The 18945-nt window shown below is 39.0% G+C and overlaps 1 protein-coding gene across 1 annotated transcript in view; it reads left to right on the top strand.

Annotated features, from left to right (window-relative positions):
* LOC126267487 (beta-mannosidase-like) overlaps positions 1 to 18945 on the top strand; it is a 309954-nt gene that overhangs the window by 260922 nt on the left and 30087 nt on the right. The window contains exons 12-13 of the mRNA XM_049972771.1: positions 3718 to 3929; positions 16907 to 17116. Coding sequence (XP_049828728.1) covers positions 3718 to 3929; positions 16907 to 17116 — 422 coding nt within the window. The remainder of the gene's footprint in view (positions 1 to 3717; positions 3930 to 16906; positions 17117 to 18945) is intronic.

Here is an 18945-nt window from a genome sequence, read left to right as displayed (position 1 = left end):
AGTCTCAATATCTCTATCAATATAAAACAAGTACATACCCCTTAGCATACTATCAGTTGTGAGAAATCTTGTTTTGATATCTGGAACTGTTCACAAAATAAAAGGGGTATTACATCTTCGTGACTCATTGTGTTTCTTTTCCTCCTTCTCTCTCTCTCTCTCTCTCTCTCTCTCTCTCTCTCTCTCTCTCTCTCTCTCTCTCCTTTTTTTAATGCTAATGGGTCTGATGCAACTCTAAACCATAAGAAGTATCACAAACAACATGGTGACATATTTATCATTTATTTATGTTCATAATTCATACCAATATGTGGAGTGGAATGTGTCTTAGGCAAAATTGCATCACGACACTGTAAGGAGCTTGGCTATTAAGAAATATCTTACAGTTGTTGTTTTTGTTAAATTTAGACTGTTTGCTTTATAAATGCCACCTGGATGATCATCAATAGGATCTTCAGTCCTGCAACTGTGTTCTCAAAGCTTCTCTGTTTGTACTAACTGGAAAGTAGTCAGAATTTCAACTACTGCTCAATGGACTCAGACCATCTTCTTCTTAAACACACATGTATTGTACCTGTGTTACAATTGTTCTCCCATATTACAATCTAATCAGAATTACATACTATGATCATTCCCAATACAGGTTTCTCTATTTCATCCACTAGCTGCCTGTTAGCCAAATTGATCTCAGTTTTCCCTTGTGACATCAGAAGTATTGTCATGAGCTGCAAGGCTCCAGGGTCCACAGCAGATCTCCTAGGTAGAAGAGAATACTTGCCTGAATAACAAGTATCATAATGGGAAGTTGGCTAACTGCCCATTGTCTTGTCTTGTAGATGCGCTCCTCAACTTATCCACACACTATGAATATAGTGCCCCTTGCCCATTATCCTTATTACTCACGGCATTTTGCTGTTCCCAATAAGAGTATGATCCTGGTGTGCATCAGCACTGAAGAGATCATTGGAGATAGTGGGCAAGGTGCACTACATTTGAAGTGTGTGGATAAGTTGAGAATTTGGTCTGATGGAAGGCAGTCTGTGCAATTGCAATGACCACTGCGGCAGGTTGACTAAGTAGTCAGAGCACCTGCCTAGTAAGCAGGAGAATCAGGTTTGAATCCTGGTCCAGCACAAATTTTCGACATTTCGCATTGATTTCAGTCAGTGCCCAGTGGCAGCCAGTGCCTTAATTCCTTTGTGTCTTATACAGCCTGTTACAAAAAGGTAAGGCCAAACTTTCAGGAAACATTCCTCACACACAAAGAGAGAAAATATGTTATGAGGACATGTGTCCAGAAATGCTTACTTTCCATTCTAGAGCTCATTTTATTATTTCTCTTCAAATCACATTAATCACGGAATGGAAACACACAGCAACTAAATGTGCCAGCATGACTTCAAAAACTTTGTTACAGGAAATGTTCAAAATGTCCTCCGTTAGCGAGGATACATGCATCCACCCACCATGTCATGGAATCCCTGATGCACTGATGCAGCCCTGGAGAATGGCTTATTGTATCACAGCCATCCACAATATGAGTACAAAGAGTCTCTACATTTGGTACCAGGGTTGCGTAGACAAGAGCTTTCAAATGCCCCCATAAATGAAAGTCAAGAGGGTTGAGGTCAGGAGATCGTGGAGGCCATGGAATTGATCCGCCTCTACCAATCCATCGGTCACCGAATCTGTTGTTGAGAAGCATATGAACACTTTGACTGAAATGTGCAGGAGCTCCATCGTGCATGAACCACATGTTGTGTCGTACTTGTAAAGGCACATGTTCTAGCAGCACAGGTAGAGTATCCCGTATGAAATAATGATAACGTGCTCCATTGAGCATAGGTGGAAGAACATGGGGCCCAATCAAGACATCACCAACAATGCCTGCCCAAACGTTCACAGAAAATCTATGTTGATGACGTGATTGCACAATTGCGTGTGGATTCTCGTCAGCCCACACATGTTGATTGTGAAAATTTACAATTTGATCATGTTGGAATGAAGCCTCATCCGTACAGAGAACATTTGCACTGAAATGAGGATTGACACATTGTTGGATGAACCATTCACAGAAGTATACCCATGGAGGCCAATCAGCTGCTGATAGTGCCTGCACACACTGTACATGGTACGGAAACAACTGGTTCTCCCGTAGCACTCTCCATACAGTGATGTGGTCAACATTACCTTGTACAGTAGCAACTTCTGTGATGCTGACATTAGGTTTATCATCAACTGCACAAAGAATTGCCTCGTCCATTGCAGGTGCCCTCATTGTTCTAGATCTTCCCCAGTTGTGAGTCATAGACTGGAATGTTCCGAACTCCCTAAGACGCCGATCAATTGCTTCAAATGTCTTCCTGTCGGGACACCTTCGTTCTGGAAATCTGTCTCGATCACAAACGTACCGTGCCATGGCTATTGCCCAGTGCTAATCCACACATCATTGTGGCATCTGCCAAATCCGCATTTGTATACATTGCACTGACTGCAAAACCACGTTCTTGATGAACACTAACCTGTTGATGCTACGTACTGATGTACTTGATGCTAATACTATAGAGCAATGAGTCACATGTCGACACAAGCACTGAAGTCAACATTACCTTCCTTCAATTGGGCCATCTGGTGGTGAATCGAGGATGTACAGTACATACTCTAACATGGAAATTAAGCATTTCTGGACACATGTCCACATAACATATTTTCTTTATTTGTGTGTGAGGAATGTTTCCTGAAAGTTTGGCCATACCTTTTTGTAACACCCTGTATAGTTGAGACATACACTACTGCTCTTTCCCAACTAGAAATGTTGGGTATTCTGTCAAATGACAGCCAGGCCCAATATGTTGGAGCTGGCGATCATGTGTTCATCAGGTGAGCTTGCTTGTGTGTATGAATGGTGTGTGTCTCTCTTTTACTGATAAAGGCTGCGGCTGAAAGATTCATGCAGGTGTCTTGTAATTGTGCCTGTCTCCAGTGTACTGTGTCTTCGTTATGGTAAGTAGCAAAGCCTGAGTAATTTAGTCAAAATATTTTGCATTGTATGTACTAAAAGTTTTGAGCCAACTAATAAAGAATCAGAGAAAATAGTAGCAACTAATACACAACATTATAATGAGCTTCAGTGAGACTTATTATTATTGTGTCATGTTCTGGATTCACATATATGATCCTGAAAGAAAGAGACAACTTATGGAATAGCATCGCTTAAAATTATTTAGCATGAAGAGACACAAAAATATCCTATCAGGTAAGATGGCTATGGACTGATATATTGGTACCTTTAGAAGTTTTGATCTCATCTGTGACTAGTTCTGAAATGCAATTACTATCCAGTACTTTGCTGCTGCATTGATATTTTTTTCAAAATCACAAAGGAAACTGGTGACTAAAGAGAAAATATACTCTTAGATACTGGTACACTGCAACAGTTGTGTGTAATTTTCTTGATTTTTACTGCTTTTGAACATTAAAGGTGAATGTAAAGATTCATTAGATTTGGAATTAAAATACATTGTAAACTTCTATGTTATAGTGACTGGAAGAAAAACATCACTTATGAATATTGAGCAGTAAAATAAATATAATGCTGTAGATTCTGATAGACCTTAACCTAATAACTTGCTAGTGTATGTTTGTGATGTTTCAGATTTTATATACACACTAACTCTTGCCTGTTTTACATTAATTATCCTATATTTTTCTTTGCAGATTTTCATGGCAACTGGAAGATGCTTCATTATTATGCAAAGAACTTTTTTTCTAATGTTCTTGTGTCACCATACATCACTCCTGAAGGAGAGCTGGTAGTGAGCCTTATCTCTGACCTGCCATATGAAATGGATACTGTTGTACTTAGCATTTATGTGTACCGCTGGGACAGCTTTGAGTTTGATATAGATATTATAGGAGTTCATAGACTGGTAAGAGAGGTTCTCATACACAATCTTCTTTGTTGTAAGGAAAAAAATGGCAGTATCTATCTCATTCCATCTGCTCAGTCACCCCTGGCCTGGGGTTCTGGATGACTTTTGCAAACTCTCGCCGTTTGCTAAACCTCACCAGTCCTTTTTTTTATTCCTCTTCCTTCCCCTTCAGCCCTTCTGCCAGAAGAAGGATGCACTGGCTCCAAAAGATAGCACATGTACTTAACCTTTATAGACTGAAGCACCAAAGAAACTGGTAAAGGCATGCATATTCAAATACAGAGTGTGAACAGGCATAATATGGTGCTGCAGTCAGTAATGCCTATATAAGAAAACAAGTGTCTGACACAGATGTTATATCACTTACTGCTGCTACAATGGCGTGTTATCAAGATTTCAGTGAGTTTGAATTTGGTGTTATAGTAGGTGCATGAGCAATGGGACACATCATGTGTGAGGCAACAATGAAGTGGGGATTTTCCCATACGACCATTTCATGAGTGTATCTTTAATATCAGGAATCTGGTAAAACATCAAATCTCTGACATCACTGTGGCCAGGAAAAGATCTTGCAAGAAAAGGACCAACACAACTGAAGAGAATTGTTCAACATGAAAGACATGTAAACCTTCTGCAAATTACTGTAGATTTCAATGCTGGGCCATCAACAAGTGTCAGCGTGTGAACTGCCCAAGAAAACATCATTGATATGGGCTTTCGGAGCCAAAGGCTCACTCATGTAGCCTTGATGACTGAAAACATGTTGCCTGGTGAGACGAGTCTTGTTTCAAATTGTATCAAGCAGATGGGCATGTACAGGCATGGAGACAATCTCATGAATACAGAGACCCTGCATGTCAGCAGGGAGCTGTTCAAGCTTGTGGAGACTATAATGTGTGAGGTGTGTGCAGTTGGAGTGATATGAGACTCCTGGCACATCTAGATATGACTCTGACAGGTGACACGTATGTAAGTATCCTGTCTGATGACCTGTGTCCAATCATGTCCATTGTGCATTCCAACAGACTTGAGCAATTCCAGCAGGACAATGGGACACTACACACATCCTGAATTGTTACGGAGTGGCTCCAGGAACACTCTTCTGCATTTAATCACTTCCGCTGGCCACCAAACTCCCCAGATATGAACAGTATTGGGCATATCTGGGATGCCTTACAATGAGCTGTTCAGAAGAGATCTCCATCCCTCATACTGTTATAGATTTATGGACAGCCCTACATGATTCATGGTGTCAATTCCCTCCAGCAGTACTTCAGACATCAGTCAAGTCCATGCCATGTCATGTTGTGGTACTTGTGTATACCTGTGGGGGCACTACATGGTATTAAGCATGTGTACCAGTTTCTTTGGCTCTTCAGTGTCTATGTTTTCTTCTACTGCCACCAGATAAGTGGATTTTTATCTATTCAGTTACATTATATTTTCCAAACTTTATTATTCTCATTGATGAAAAAGTTACATAGGTAGCTTTTTCTGCGTGTTTTTACAGCATATTCTCAAATAAGTAATAGTATGACAGATGGGCATGTGCATGCTGTGTGAGGGTGCAGGAGGAGCAGGTCACTGTTCCCTAATGGCTGAAAGCTGTGTGGTCAGTGACCAGCCGGGAGCTGCCTCAGGATGCAGAATCTGGCATGTTGCATGGAATACCTCTGGTGTCAGTTGTTTTACCTACAGACTCTGCCACCAAGGCACATATGGCATACATGAAGTGAAGGTCCACTCTCTCAGCAGTGTGAATGGTGGATTGTAACATGTTGGTGTCATTCCAGGCAGAAAGTCAATATGAGGACTTGCTGGTCTAGTCTTGACTGGTCACCCTGTGAGTGGACAGGTGGCTGCTCCTGCAGCAGCATCCAAGCTGGCACACAGGGGAAGGATTTACTAGTTATTATGAACACCAATGTTAGGTCATTATGGAGCCACTTAGGAAAATAGTGAAAGAAACGTAATGTGCAGTCAGTATGTCTGCTGGCGGACATGTGCAAAATGTGGAAGCAGCCTTGCTTGTGGCTATTGAGGTTGCAGTGTGCAATCATCTGCATCTTGTGACTCATGTCTGCACCAGTGGTGACTGTCACTTGGACTCTGAGGTCACCCTCAGCTGGTGAAAGTGGTGAAGCCTGCTGGCCTTGCTTGCAGAGTGCAAATAAGGCTCACAATATGCAGTATCATACCCAGAAATGATTAGAGTTCTTTTGTTTTGAGCTGATTGGAGGATCTCAACCAGAGGCTCTGTTGATTCTGTGATGGTTTTGGCTTCAGATTCCTGGACCTGCATTATGGAGAATTGTAGGAGTTCCCTGAATATGTCATTGGTGCACTACTCAAAGGAAGTAGCTACTTGTGGATTGAACATAGTGTTTTTTTTTTTAAAGCCAGGCAATAGTTTGAAGTTCTCTGATGATTATTTGCTAGTCAGTATACTGAGAGTGAAATCAGAGGTGTACAAAGTAAAGGCAGCTTGGGTGTAAAAATTTTAACAGTAGATTGCCAAAGCATTTGTAACATAATTCCTCATATATTACCTTCCAGGAAAGTAGATGCACTCAAATTAGTTTCAGAACTGAGAGCTTTCTGAAACTGAAAGAAGAAATATTTAATGATGTATGGAATGTATGGTGATGACCTTGCTGCAGTGGGTACACTGATACCCATGATATCACCAAAGTTAAGCGATGTTGAGCGTGATCAGCACTTGGATGGGTGACCATCCAGGCCGCCATGCACTGTTGCCATTTGTTGGGGTGCACTCAGCCTCGTGATGCCAATAGAGGAGCTACTCGACTGAATAATAGCAGCGTCAGTCAAGAATAGCATCATAATGATCGGGAGAGCAGTGTGCTGACCCCACGCACCTCCTATCCGCATCCTCCACTGAGAATGGCATGGCGGTCGGATGGTCCTGGTAGGCCAATTTTGGCCTGAAGACAGAATATGGAATGTATGTTGGAAAGACTGGTAGATGCTATAGGAGGGCGAGTGTTCATTGCAGCAAACAACAATATTGACACTCTGTTGACGTGAAATCAAGTATAACTGTGAAGTTACCTGGTCACAAGCATCTGGTGTAAGTGAACTCAAGTTAATCATTGACCTCATGATCCCACACTAACTGCTGAGGAATCATTCAAATATGGTCTATTCCAAGTAAAGTGGAAATACACAAATCATGCAGTATTAGATGAAGGTGACTTTACCGTATTGAGTATAGACTGGTATGCAGAAGGAATTATTGCAGGTGGCATAGACAGACAATCTTGTGAAGTAGTTCTGAATGCGTTTTCTGAAAACTGTCTTGAGTAGCTGGTTTTACAGTCTACATGCAATGGAATATTTTAGACCTTTTAGCAACAAATAGACCTGACAATACTGACAGTGTCAGCATAGAGACAAGGAATGATAATCATGATGTCATCATAGCAGTGATGGTTACTAAAGCTAATGAATCCATCAAGATGGCTTGGACAATTTTTATGCTGGAAAGAGCAGGTAAGCAGTTGTTAACAACATACTTAGGCAATGAATAGACATCACTTACTTTCACTGTGATGGACATAGAGGAATTATAGATAAAATAATTGTAAATTGCACTCTGGAGACGTATGTGCTGAGTAGGCAGACTAAGAATGGGAATGGTCTGCAATGGTTCAATAACAAAGTTTGCATTATAAATTATGCACTGGAGAAGTAAGTGCTGAGTAAGTGGGCTAAAGATGGAAAACATCTGCCATTGGTTAATAGCAAAGTTTGGAAAATGTTTAGGAAGCAGAGAATGTTGCACTCTTGGAAATGTTGACAGGTATAGTTCTTACAGACTAATGCACAAAGCATACAACAACTTCCACTGTCACACCTTAGTGAAGGATCTTGCTGGTCCCATGTAGAATCATTAAGTGGGTCAAAGATTTCTAGCCAGTCACTCATTGACCTGTTTGATGGACAATAGAAGGCAGCAAAACAAAGCTGAAGTTCTAAATTTTTTGTTTCAAAAAACCATTCACACAGGAGAATCATACAGGCAAACCATTGTTTGACCACTACACCCACACCCTTATGGAGGACATAGAAATAGGCATCCCTATTGTTGAGAAGCCACTCAAAGAGTTAGAAAGAAAAAAAAAATGTTACCATATCTGAGAAGAATCCCAGTTTTGTTTTACAGAGAGTAATCTATGACATTGGCCACTTACTTAATTTGTATTTTTGCATATCTCTCATCCAGCACAAAGTTCCAAGCAATTAAAAAAAGCTCAGGTGACTCATATATTTCAGAAGGTTAAAAGAAAGAATCCACAAAAATAGGAGCAATATCCTCAACATCAATTTGCTGCTGAATTCTTGAACATATTCACAGCTCAAATGTAATGAGTTTCCTTGAGACAGAAAAGCTTCTGTCCGCAAATCAGCATAGATTTAGTAAACATTCTTCTAGCAAAACTTAGCTTGTCCTTTCCTCACACCACAATCTACAAACCATGGATGGAGGGCAACAGGCAGATTCTATATTCCTAGAATTCCACTGTGCCTAGTGCAGACTGTTATCGAAGGTCCGAGCATGCAGAATAGATTTGCAGATTTGTAAGTGGCTTGAACATTTCTTAAGTAATAGAGGAAAGTACATTGTCCTCAATGGTAAGGATTCACCAGACACAAAGACTTCTGAAGTAACAGAACCCAGTACATGGTCCTCAATGATAAATGTTCATCAGAGACAAGGGTATTGAAAGAAGTTCCCCAGAGCAGTATGGTAGAACCACTCTTGCTCTCTGAGTATATAAACAATCTGACAGATGGGGTGAATAACAATGTACAGCTGTTAATTGATGATGCTATAGTATACAGGAAAGTACCATCATTGAGTCACTGTAGAAGGATACAGGATGACTTAGAATATCTAATTTGTGTGATGAAAGGCATCTTATTCCAAATCTAGGATAATGTATATTGATGCAGATGTGTAGGAAAAACAATACAGTGATGTTTAAATACAGTATTAGTGTTGTGGTGCTTGACACAGGCACTTCAATTAAATGATCATCATCAGGATTTCCTTCCGGCAAGCCAGGTAGGAATTTGGTGAACGATATGCCTCGATTGGTTTCTGTCCTGGTATAACTTTTCCCTCTTCACTAAATCCCATGTCCCTCCTCTCGTCTTGAGATCTTCCATAACCTGGTCTGTCCATTTATTTCTAGGCTTCCCAGTTGGTCTTCTTCCTGGTACCTCCATCTCCAAATACTGGTGTGGAGTTAAAGTTGAGTGCATTCGCTTCACATGACCAAACCACTTCTATCTCACAGCACTCATCCTCTCCTCTGTAGTGAATGTCACCTACAGGTATCTCCTTACATAATCATTCCTCACTCTGTCTCTCCTAGTTTTTTGTAGAGCTGACCTAAGGAACTTAATTTCACATGCTTGTATTTGACTCTCTTCTCTCTTATTTATGACACAGGCCTCTAGACTATTCATCATTATTGGCAGGAGATAAGTTTTATACATGGTCTGTTTGGCTCTTTGAGGGACTTCCTTGTCCCATATTAGATTTCATATTTGGTGGAAGAAGCTAGATCCTTTTGTTATTCTGTTTATGACTTCTAGTATGGAACTTCCACCACATGATATGATGCTACCCAGATAACTGAAGCTTTCACACATTCAACCTTCTCCCCCTCCAGTATGATGTTACAAGGTGTGGGTGTTCTGTTCATCTCCATTTCCACTGTCTTGTTCCTATTCAAAGTTAACTTGAAGTTTTTAAATTTTGTGTTCCAGTAATCTAGTCTCCTCTGAACCTACATTTCCATCTCTCCCCAAATGGTGATGTCATCAGCGAAAACAAAAGCATTGAGATCTTCATTTTCTTCTTCCTTGATTTCTTTCATGATTGTGTCTGTAAGTGTAATGAAGAGTAAAGGGGAGAGCAAACTGCCTTGTTGAAGACCTCTCTGTGTCTTAAATCATTTTGATCTTCCCCCTCCTACTTGTAAACTGCTGTCACAACCATTGTACAGCATCTGAGCTTTTTTCCCATTCATCTGGCACTGTGTTTTCTTTCCATATCACCCCCAGCACCTGGTGTAACCATTGTATTCCATGGGTTCCTGCTGCTTATATCACATCCGCTCGCTGGATGACGCATATGTATCTGCTCCTATAAGAAGTTTTTCTGGCACAGCCTAGTGCAATGCTGGCCACTAGATTTGTTCTGTTTAAAAAGAAACAACAGATTTTTCTTTGTGATAATCAGGATGACCATGGATAGGAGAAATTAGTAAAATCTTTAAATTCAAATGATTGATTGTCAGCTACTAGATTTTGGAAACTTTTCCTATTTTATTCTTCTTTCAACTTCCACTCCTTAATTTTTGGCATTCTTTGTACAGCATTCAACTTTTCATCTTATAATTTAGATCAGCTTCTAGTAACCTGTGGTCACTATACAAGTGCTCACTTGGTATGGCTTTAGTGTCTCTTACTTCTCCTCCTTCTGTTAATGTATAGTCTATAACTGTCTTAGATTTGCCATCCCAGCCACATCAAGTAATCATTATCTTCAATTAACTATCTAAGCATAACACTGCAAATCAATATGAAATAGCCTGAACACATAAGTACCATAGTAGGGAAGGTAAATGGTTGACTTTGGGTTACTGGGAGAGTTTTAGAAATCTGTAGCTCATCTACAAAGGAGGCCACATATGGAACACTTTTGTGACTTATTTTTGACTACCATTTGAGTGTTTGAGGTCCTCACCAGGTCAGATTAAAGCATTTCCAAGACATGCTGGTAGGTTTGATCAATATATGAGAGTTATGTATATGCTTTGTGAACTCAAATGGGGATCCTGGAAGGGAAGACAGTGTTCTTTTTGTGAGGCACTTGCAAAAATTTGGAGAACAGGCATTTGCGGCTGACTGCATGATGATTCTACAGCCACCAACATACTATTTGTGAGAGGACTGCAAAGACAAGATATTAGAAATTTGGAGTCATATGGAAACATATAGATAGTCACTTTACCCTCCTTCCATTTGTAAGTGGAATAGGGAAGGAAATGACTAATAATGGTACATGAAACCCTCCACTGTACACCTTATGGTGGGGTGAGGAGTAAATTGTTCTCTGGTATCTCACATATTTATCTATCTTCCTTTGCTGGGTAATTGTGTCATACACAAGCATGTTTGGGTACTATGTTGTATCCAAAGTGGTCCCACTTACAAGGGTTCCTGTGTGTTGCCTTCGGGCAGAAGACACAAGTTGTATTCTTAAAGTGTTCTTTGCAGTCTCATGTACCTGTTTGGTTAACATTCTGGATTGAGTAAAGTATCATCACCAGCATTCTGTTTTACTTGTACACCACAATAGTAACAGAAGTTGATGGTCTGCAGCACTTCAGCACACCAGTGTGGCATGCTCACAAACTAAATGATCTGTTGTGAGGTATAAGATGATGCAAAGGTGTGTGGGAAGATCAAAACTCATCCCAGTCACTGTATCTCAATGTGTTTAATGTGTTGGTGTCACATTAAAAGGCAGAACAATAGCATACCAGGTTACTCGCAAACATTTTGAAGCCAATATGTCCTTCCAGGATGCAGAAACACTCCAAAGTCACAGGAATCTTCTTCTTTGTGATAATAAGTATTTGGTTTTTGTTACCAAAAATCAGCCTTTATTCCTGTGGTAAGTGTCTCCACAGTCATACTGCGTAAAAACAAGTGACATGGATGAAAATGATGGCAAAAATGTTTTTTGTGATGTGTGCAATAAAATCTCAAATTTCTTCCTGAACCGATGCACAGTGAGTCTGTGACATTTTGGAAGACGTAAAACCTCCATCCATCTTCTGGCAAAGTGCTGGTGTCTTGCAGTTTGTCCCTTTATATGGTCAGTGGCAGTGGATTGCAATTAAAGTATATGCAGCACCAAATCTCATCAGTGGGTTTTACAATCAGTGTCAGTACACATGTACTGCACCAAAAGATGGGTGAAGAGCCATATGCCTTCTAAAACAACTTGGACTCATTGATATTTGATGTGAGAAAAACATGAACATTTTATTTTATGCAACAATGGGACTGCTTATGTTGGTATCCAAAAGTGCTTCTAATGTGTTGATGACTTTCATTCATCTGAGCAGTTAATAGGTCATAGCTTGGCCCCTGACAAAAGCAAAATTGAGACAATCAGTTTTTATATCTGTGTAATCTCTTCCCACAAAGCCTCTAAAATCTTGGAGATGCCAAGGATGGTGTAAGTAATATATTGTTATTCGTGAATGTTCTCTCTGTTTCAAAATAGTTGCTATTTCTGTGTATTTCTATGCATTTGATGAGACTCCAGTTTTAAAAATGTTTTTAACAGCATATTTTCTGCAGAAATTGGAGAATCATTGCCTTTAAAATTTGCATTTGTTTCCTGAGCAGTAAGATAAAAGATAGTAAATTCACATTTTATCTGGCAGGTTATGTTGTTCATTATACAGGCTGATATACAGTATGAGATTTGAGGTTAGGTGTTTTCTTTCTGTTGCCTCCTCCCTGCAATGAGGTACAAAATTAGTGTCAGTTGAGATCATTTCATCTGCAATCTCTGACTAGCTAACACAGCATCAGGCTTTTTTAATTCTGCAAACTGCATTGTGAGCCCTACTGGATGTAATGGCATTTAACCCATGTTACTAAATGATGTTGTTTAGTGTGGGTAATTTTCATTTTCCTCTGTTTCTTCTGGATTGTAGGTTGGTGTGCCTTCTGAACTCAGACTTTGTCTCCACTGTTTGTGCATTAGTTGAGTATTCTTAGGTTTTATGTAATGTTGCATGCCATTACCAAATGCTTCAGAGATCATTTTATTGACTTCTAGTGGACCAACCCAGCATTGCTCAGGTACTTACCTGTAGCTCTGTGTCCACACCAATATTATGCAGTGTCTGACATGCCCATATCATGCAGTGTCTGGCCATAGCTTAATGTTTATGATGTCATATCTTTTGAACTACGTGTTGTACAGTCATATAACTTTGCACTTATGTTCAATGGTGTATGAGCTTACTGTCTGTGAAATATCTCATGAATACAGTTAGTAGTAAAGAGGTAACAAATTATTAGCATCATGCCTCATGCACTATATTTACTGTATGAACAAGGGAAAAGCAGTAAGCAATAAACATTTTCATCATTTTATAGGGGTTGTTAGTGAGAAATGAATTTGTAAAGGTTTGAAATTATATGTCAAGTTTGTTGCAAGTCTCTAAGTTCTCTCATTCCCAAATACTGAAATAATGTAGTCTGAGAATTCAAGCACCACATGCTATGCTTCTTTGTCACCCCCGCCACTCTGTCAGTTAGGTGGTTCTTACCCTGATGTGTTCTAAACAGTGAGCACACACTAGAGTGCCTTGCTTTGTCACAGTATATTGTCTACTGTAGTAGGGCCCAGTAAACTTGGACTTTGAAGAGGCTTCATGTTGTGCCAACCAATGTATCTGATACTGTACTTCATAAGGAATTACACTGATGTGAGCTGCATATAGCATGCAGCCTCTTGAGCTGTGCCTTTTCGTGCTGTAGGAGTTGAATCACAAATTGTTGATAATTTTCTTCATTGTCAACAATGACAACCAGGTAGAGGAAATTTCTCAATTTGTGATAACTGGCTTTAAAGATATTAACATGCAGGCTTAAGTCTTTGTTTTCTAACACTAATATATCTCCCATCTTATCTTTATTTACTCCCTCATCCCATTCTATGATATTGTCATAAATCTGTTTTCCTTGTACTGGCCTTCTATATATTCCTTCCACTTTTCAGCTTTCACCACACTATTGCGTGCAACCCCCCCCCCCCCCTCCCCTCCACACACACACACACACACACACACACACACACACACACACACACACACACACACACACACACCAGGTGTCACTGGCTGCAGATGCTGATGCAGTCACCTCACTGGCCAATGACAGACCATGTATGGATCGGTCCATAGGGTGAGGGGCTATAAATCAGCCATGCACCCCCAGGAAGTCAGTTCATCGCTGCACCTGATGATGGTGACATGTCTGATCACAAAGATATTGTTTCTGATGGATGCTGTGAAACAACAGTACACCTGTGGCTATCCAGTCAATAATAACATTATTATGTGAAGTTCAAGCAGTAAAGAGAGATCAAAGAAAGTGGTAGTATGACTGCAAGTGTCATTGTAGCTTCTGACAGATTCAGTTGAGAAAACTGATAAATCATGATACAGAACTGAGCTCAGTATTCCTGACTCTGTGGACAGTTAGCATGCAAAGTGTCCACAGCATGGAATGCTGATGTTTTTTCCACATAATGATAAATCATTATACAGTTTCAACCACAATGTTGACTCAGCAAGACAATACTACACAATGTGTGTAAGTCTGTTGGGTTAGAAATTGGCCCCACCTGCTATGAGCTGCATTGCTGGCTTGTATACCACTATCAGAGCTTCTATTATCCAAGGACCATAAATGCCTCAAAGTGCAACAGGCACATGAATGACATTTGTAGCATGCTGAGCAGCAAAATGTAATGTTGGGAGTCAAGTCACATATATGTGTTAAATATTGCCATGTGGTGAACCCAATCTCACAGATTGCATTGTTAAGGGGCACAAATATAAAATAAATAATAGGCTTGAACTGCTATCAAATGTTGCAGGATACCTCAACTTCTACATAGTAAGATATTGAAACTGTCACCACATAAAAAAGTACAGACTTTGCTTCAGTCAATTCCGTACATCATATTTCAATTGGACAATGCAGCACCACATGTGGTGAGTGATTTCACAGTATTCTTCAAAAAATGGCGACTACTGCTGCTTTCCTGAGCTAATGATTCACCTGAGATTGAATATGTTTTAGACATGATTGGTCAAGAATGCACTAGTTGCACTTATCAAGCAACCACTGTTGATACTTTAGGGACATATACACAAAATGGATGATGGGTAATTCCTGAGGATGATATCCTGGCCCTCTTTAAATCCATACCAGGACATTTGGAGTCTCTGACTGATGGATGTAGGAACTTCACAACCTACTTAATGCTCAGAGTCAGATAAATAGGAGCTAGTCTAAATGTAGAAAAATGTAAGTTAATGCATATGAGTAGAAAAAATAAAGCCATACAGTATGAGTATAGCATTAGTAGTGTGCTGCCTGAAATAGTCACATTGATTAAATATCTAAGCATAATGCTGCAAAGTAATACGAAATTGAATGAGCGTGTCCACTTCACTTTACTGGGAGAATTTCAGGAAAGTGTGGTTCATCTGTAAAGGAGATCACATGTAGGACACTATTGTGCCCCATTGTTGAGTAATGTTCAAGTGTTTGGGATCTGCACCAGGTCAGATTAAATGAAGACATCAAAGCAATTCAGAGTCAGGCTGCTAGATTTATTATCCGTGCATTTAAACAATGCTGGTATTACGGAGATACTCTACGGACCCAAATGGGGCTCACTGGAAGGAAGTCGACATTTTTCTCAAGGAGCACTGTTGAGAAAATTTAGAGAAATGGTGTTGAAGGCTGACTGCAAAACAGTTCTACTGCTAGAAATGTATATTTCATTTAAGGACAAGGAAGATGAGATTAGAGGGATTAGGGCTTGCGTGGAAATATATAAATAGTGTTTTTTCCTTGTTCTGTTTTCAAGTGGAACAGGAAAGGAGGTGACTAGTAGTGGTACAGAGTACCCTCCACCATGCACTGCACAGTGGATTGTGGAGTATGTTTGTACATAGACACAGATGCTGATATACCTAATATGAGGTAATTATACTGTAATTTCATTTCAGTCCCATTTATCATCATAAAACTGACAGTTATCACAATGTTAGTGTATTTCAACATATAAAGATTCGTAATAGAGACACTATCATTCATTTATGTTGGTAGTAGCAAAGAGATACATTATGTACATTTTCTTCACCTTTACAATAGAACTAGTAACCCCCCACCCCTCTCCCTTGATTCCTTAAAGTATCAAACTTCTGCATATAAAAGAGCTTCAAATGTCTGATTACTTTACAAATGCAAATGTGTTAAATATTTTACATTAAGTGTGTAAAACCTTTACAGTTGTAGACACAAAACCCTAATTTGTTGTTTTTATTAGATCTGGATTATTCACCCACAGACTAACGAAAAAGTCAAAACCAAAACTGAACTATGTGCCATACAGTGATATAATTTCACAGGTACATTCAGTGGTACATTAATTGCACGTGCAGATACTGTCTGCAAAATGTGTTGTGAACAGAGTTAATAGAAAAGAAGTAATAAACTGAAATGTAGTGCCAGATGCAGGAGTTGTACTGCACAAACAACAAAAATGAAGTAGGCCATAAACTCTTTTACTTTCATTATTTTATTGGGTGTGTCAGGAAGAAAAAGTTTCAAAAAGGTTTGAAATTATGTGTAAAGCTTTCTGGAAGCTACTACATAAAGCTTTCTTGAAGCTACTAAGTGCTCTCTTTCTCAAATACTGAATGAATACATTTCATGTAATTTGCTTGCCATGAATTACACTGCCTCAATCTGTTTTATTTAGTTAAGTCCCTGCCATAAGATTATATATATGTTAATGAGTAAATTATGAAACATTTCAAGTTTTTAAATCATTCAGTAATGATATGTAATAATGAAAATCAAGTTTTTGTTGCCCCTGTAAGCCATTAGATAGGCAACCTGCAACTGGGAGTGAGTGATCATTTTAGCAATTTAGCAATATAAATAGATGTACAGTTGCTTATGTCATGAGTGGACAAATTTATTCCACGGTGGATAAATTTACATTCACTTGAATTTGTTTTATACAATATTACAGTTACAAATAATGCGTCAGTTAATGTTCTAATTTATTTCAACTCATAAGTTACTTAACATCTCCAAACTTACAGCCGGCTGCCACAGCATATGATGCATACAACGAAACACTGGAAAATATCCTGGATGGTACAACATGCGGTGCTGATGGTGGTACAAAAGACGCTTGTCTATTATATTTCACTTTAGAAGATGACACATTAACAAAAAAAATCAGTCCAGATAACTTTATATTTCTTAGTGAAATAAATTCAGCAATTGGAATCAGTGATCCTTCTTTAAATGTGAGTATTCAGCTTTCTTTTTTTTTTTTTTTAATATCTATGGAACTGCTTTGTTGTTCAATGCGTAAAACATTTTAAGTATTGGTAGTGTAATTCCTTTCAAATTGTGGAATTGTGGTTTAGATTAATCCATCTCCCTTTTAAAAAAGAAAAATACTAAGTAGCTTACATTCTTTGCAGAATAAAAGTTATTGTTTGGATTAATAATAAGCTGATTTCCATTGTAAATAAAACACTCTGTATTCTTGTGATGCATGTGAAAACACTACCATACAAATATGAGAAAACTTTGGTATTCAACAACAAGGAATCACATTTGCCTTAATCATTATAATCTACTAGAAAATCAGTTGCTCCAAGTGAGCAAGTCACAGTCTTCTTTTATTCACATTTAGGCCTGTCAATGCAGACAAAGTATCCATACTTTAATTCCTATAAAATTTGCTGTAACTGTTAATCTATTAATGCTTAGAATTTTCAGAGTCTAATAAACAAGAAGTGGTGAGCAATTATGTGGTGCAGTTTTTATCATGTACTGATGGAGAATCATAGGTTAAAGGGAACACCTCCATTGCTTGGAGAAAACTGTACATTTTGCTTTAGCATTCTGAGATAGACAGGGTGTATATGACCTGGGACAACTGAGAGATCCAGGAAAAACACGGCAATTTTCTCATCTGGCAGAAAACTGGGAAAACCTGGGAATTTTTTTAGAATTCCAAGGATTTTTCATTGTTTATGATTTCAGTTAAATTTTTGTAACTTTGACTGGTAAGAACCGATACTCTAACAAAGGATTTTACTATACCCCCTTTTGCAGAATAATACTACAGCAATAAAACATGAACAAGAGAAAAAAAAATGAAAATAAGACTTCAATTGCAAAGGAAATGTGCAACATAAAATAACAAAAAACAGTCCTCATACAAGCATCTGCCAACAGAAAAATGTGTGAAAGACTTTAGAAAGTACTTCATAACAACAAATTGCCTCCGATGAGCATGACGTCACAACTGTTTACATCAGATTCTTTTTATCAGTTACGAGTGGGCTCATAGATATGCATAGTTGAGTCGCATATGAGTGGTACCTTCTCTCACTTCTGGCTACAGAAATGTGGCTTTTGGCTGAATATGCAGCAAGCAGCTGGATGCTACTGGGAAAATTTTTACTGGCACACCCAAGCTGCCATATTCACGCATGTTCAGCATACTTGGATCTGGAAAGGGGGGGGGGGGGGGGGGGGCAAATCGAGATATCTAAAATCTAAAGTGGGTGGCAATTTTGAGGGGGGAAGGGGGCTCCAAATTCATATTATTGAGGGAAAAAAACCTTGTTTCACAAAGTGCCTAGCATTCAGTGCATGTTGACCTATCAGTTATGCATGTGATTTTGAAATGCATCCCTGTTGGTTTTTGAACACATTCTAAGTTGATTTATGAATGAATCATATGTTCATTTTTGAAGGCGTGCATTGTGTATGTGATGTCCCTGTCAGGGGAATCCTCATTGCATCTAGAAATAAACTTTATTGCAAACAAAATGGGATGAGGCCATACAAGCTGAGTGAAGTAAATCCAAATGAATGAATGCCAATTGCTGTCTGTCCAGTGTTAATGTGATGGTTTTTTTAAAAAAAGAAAAAAAAAGGAGCGCAGGATGTCAAATTGGTCTATTGGGAGCAGGAGAGGCATGAGAGGACATTTTAATTTCCACTGTTGTGAATATAATTTGATGGCTTCCATTACAGAATATACACTTTTCAATTCCACAGAGTGAACTGCAGTGATGTGCGATAGAAGAATGCTGTGTGAAGAGGCATGGTGTTC

Source organism: Schistocerca gregaria, chromosome 4, assembly GCF_023897955.1.
Source record: "Schistocerca gregaria isolate iqSchGreg1 chromosome 4, iqSchGreg1.2, whole genome shotgun sequence".
NCBI lineage: Eukaryota > Metazoa > Arthropoda > Insecta > Orthoptera > Acrididae > Schistocerca > Schistocerca gregaria.
Note: the sequence above shows the minus strand (reverse complement) of the source record. Positions and strands in the feature narration are given on the sequence as shown.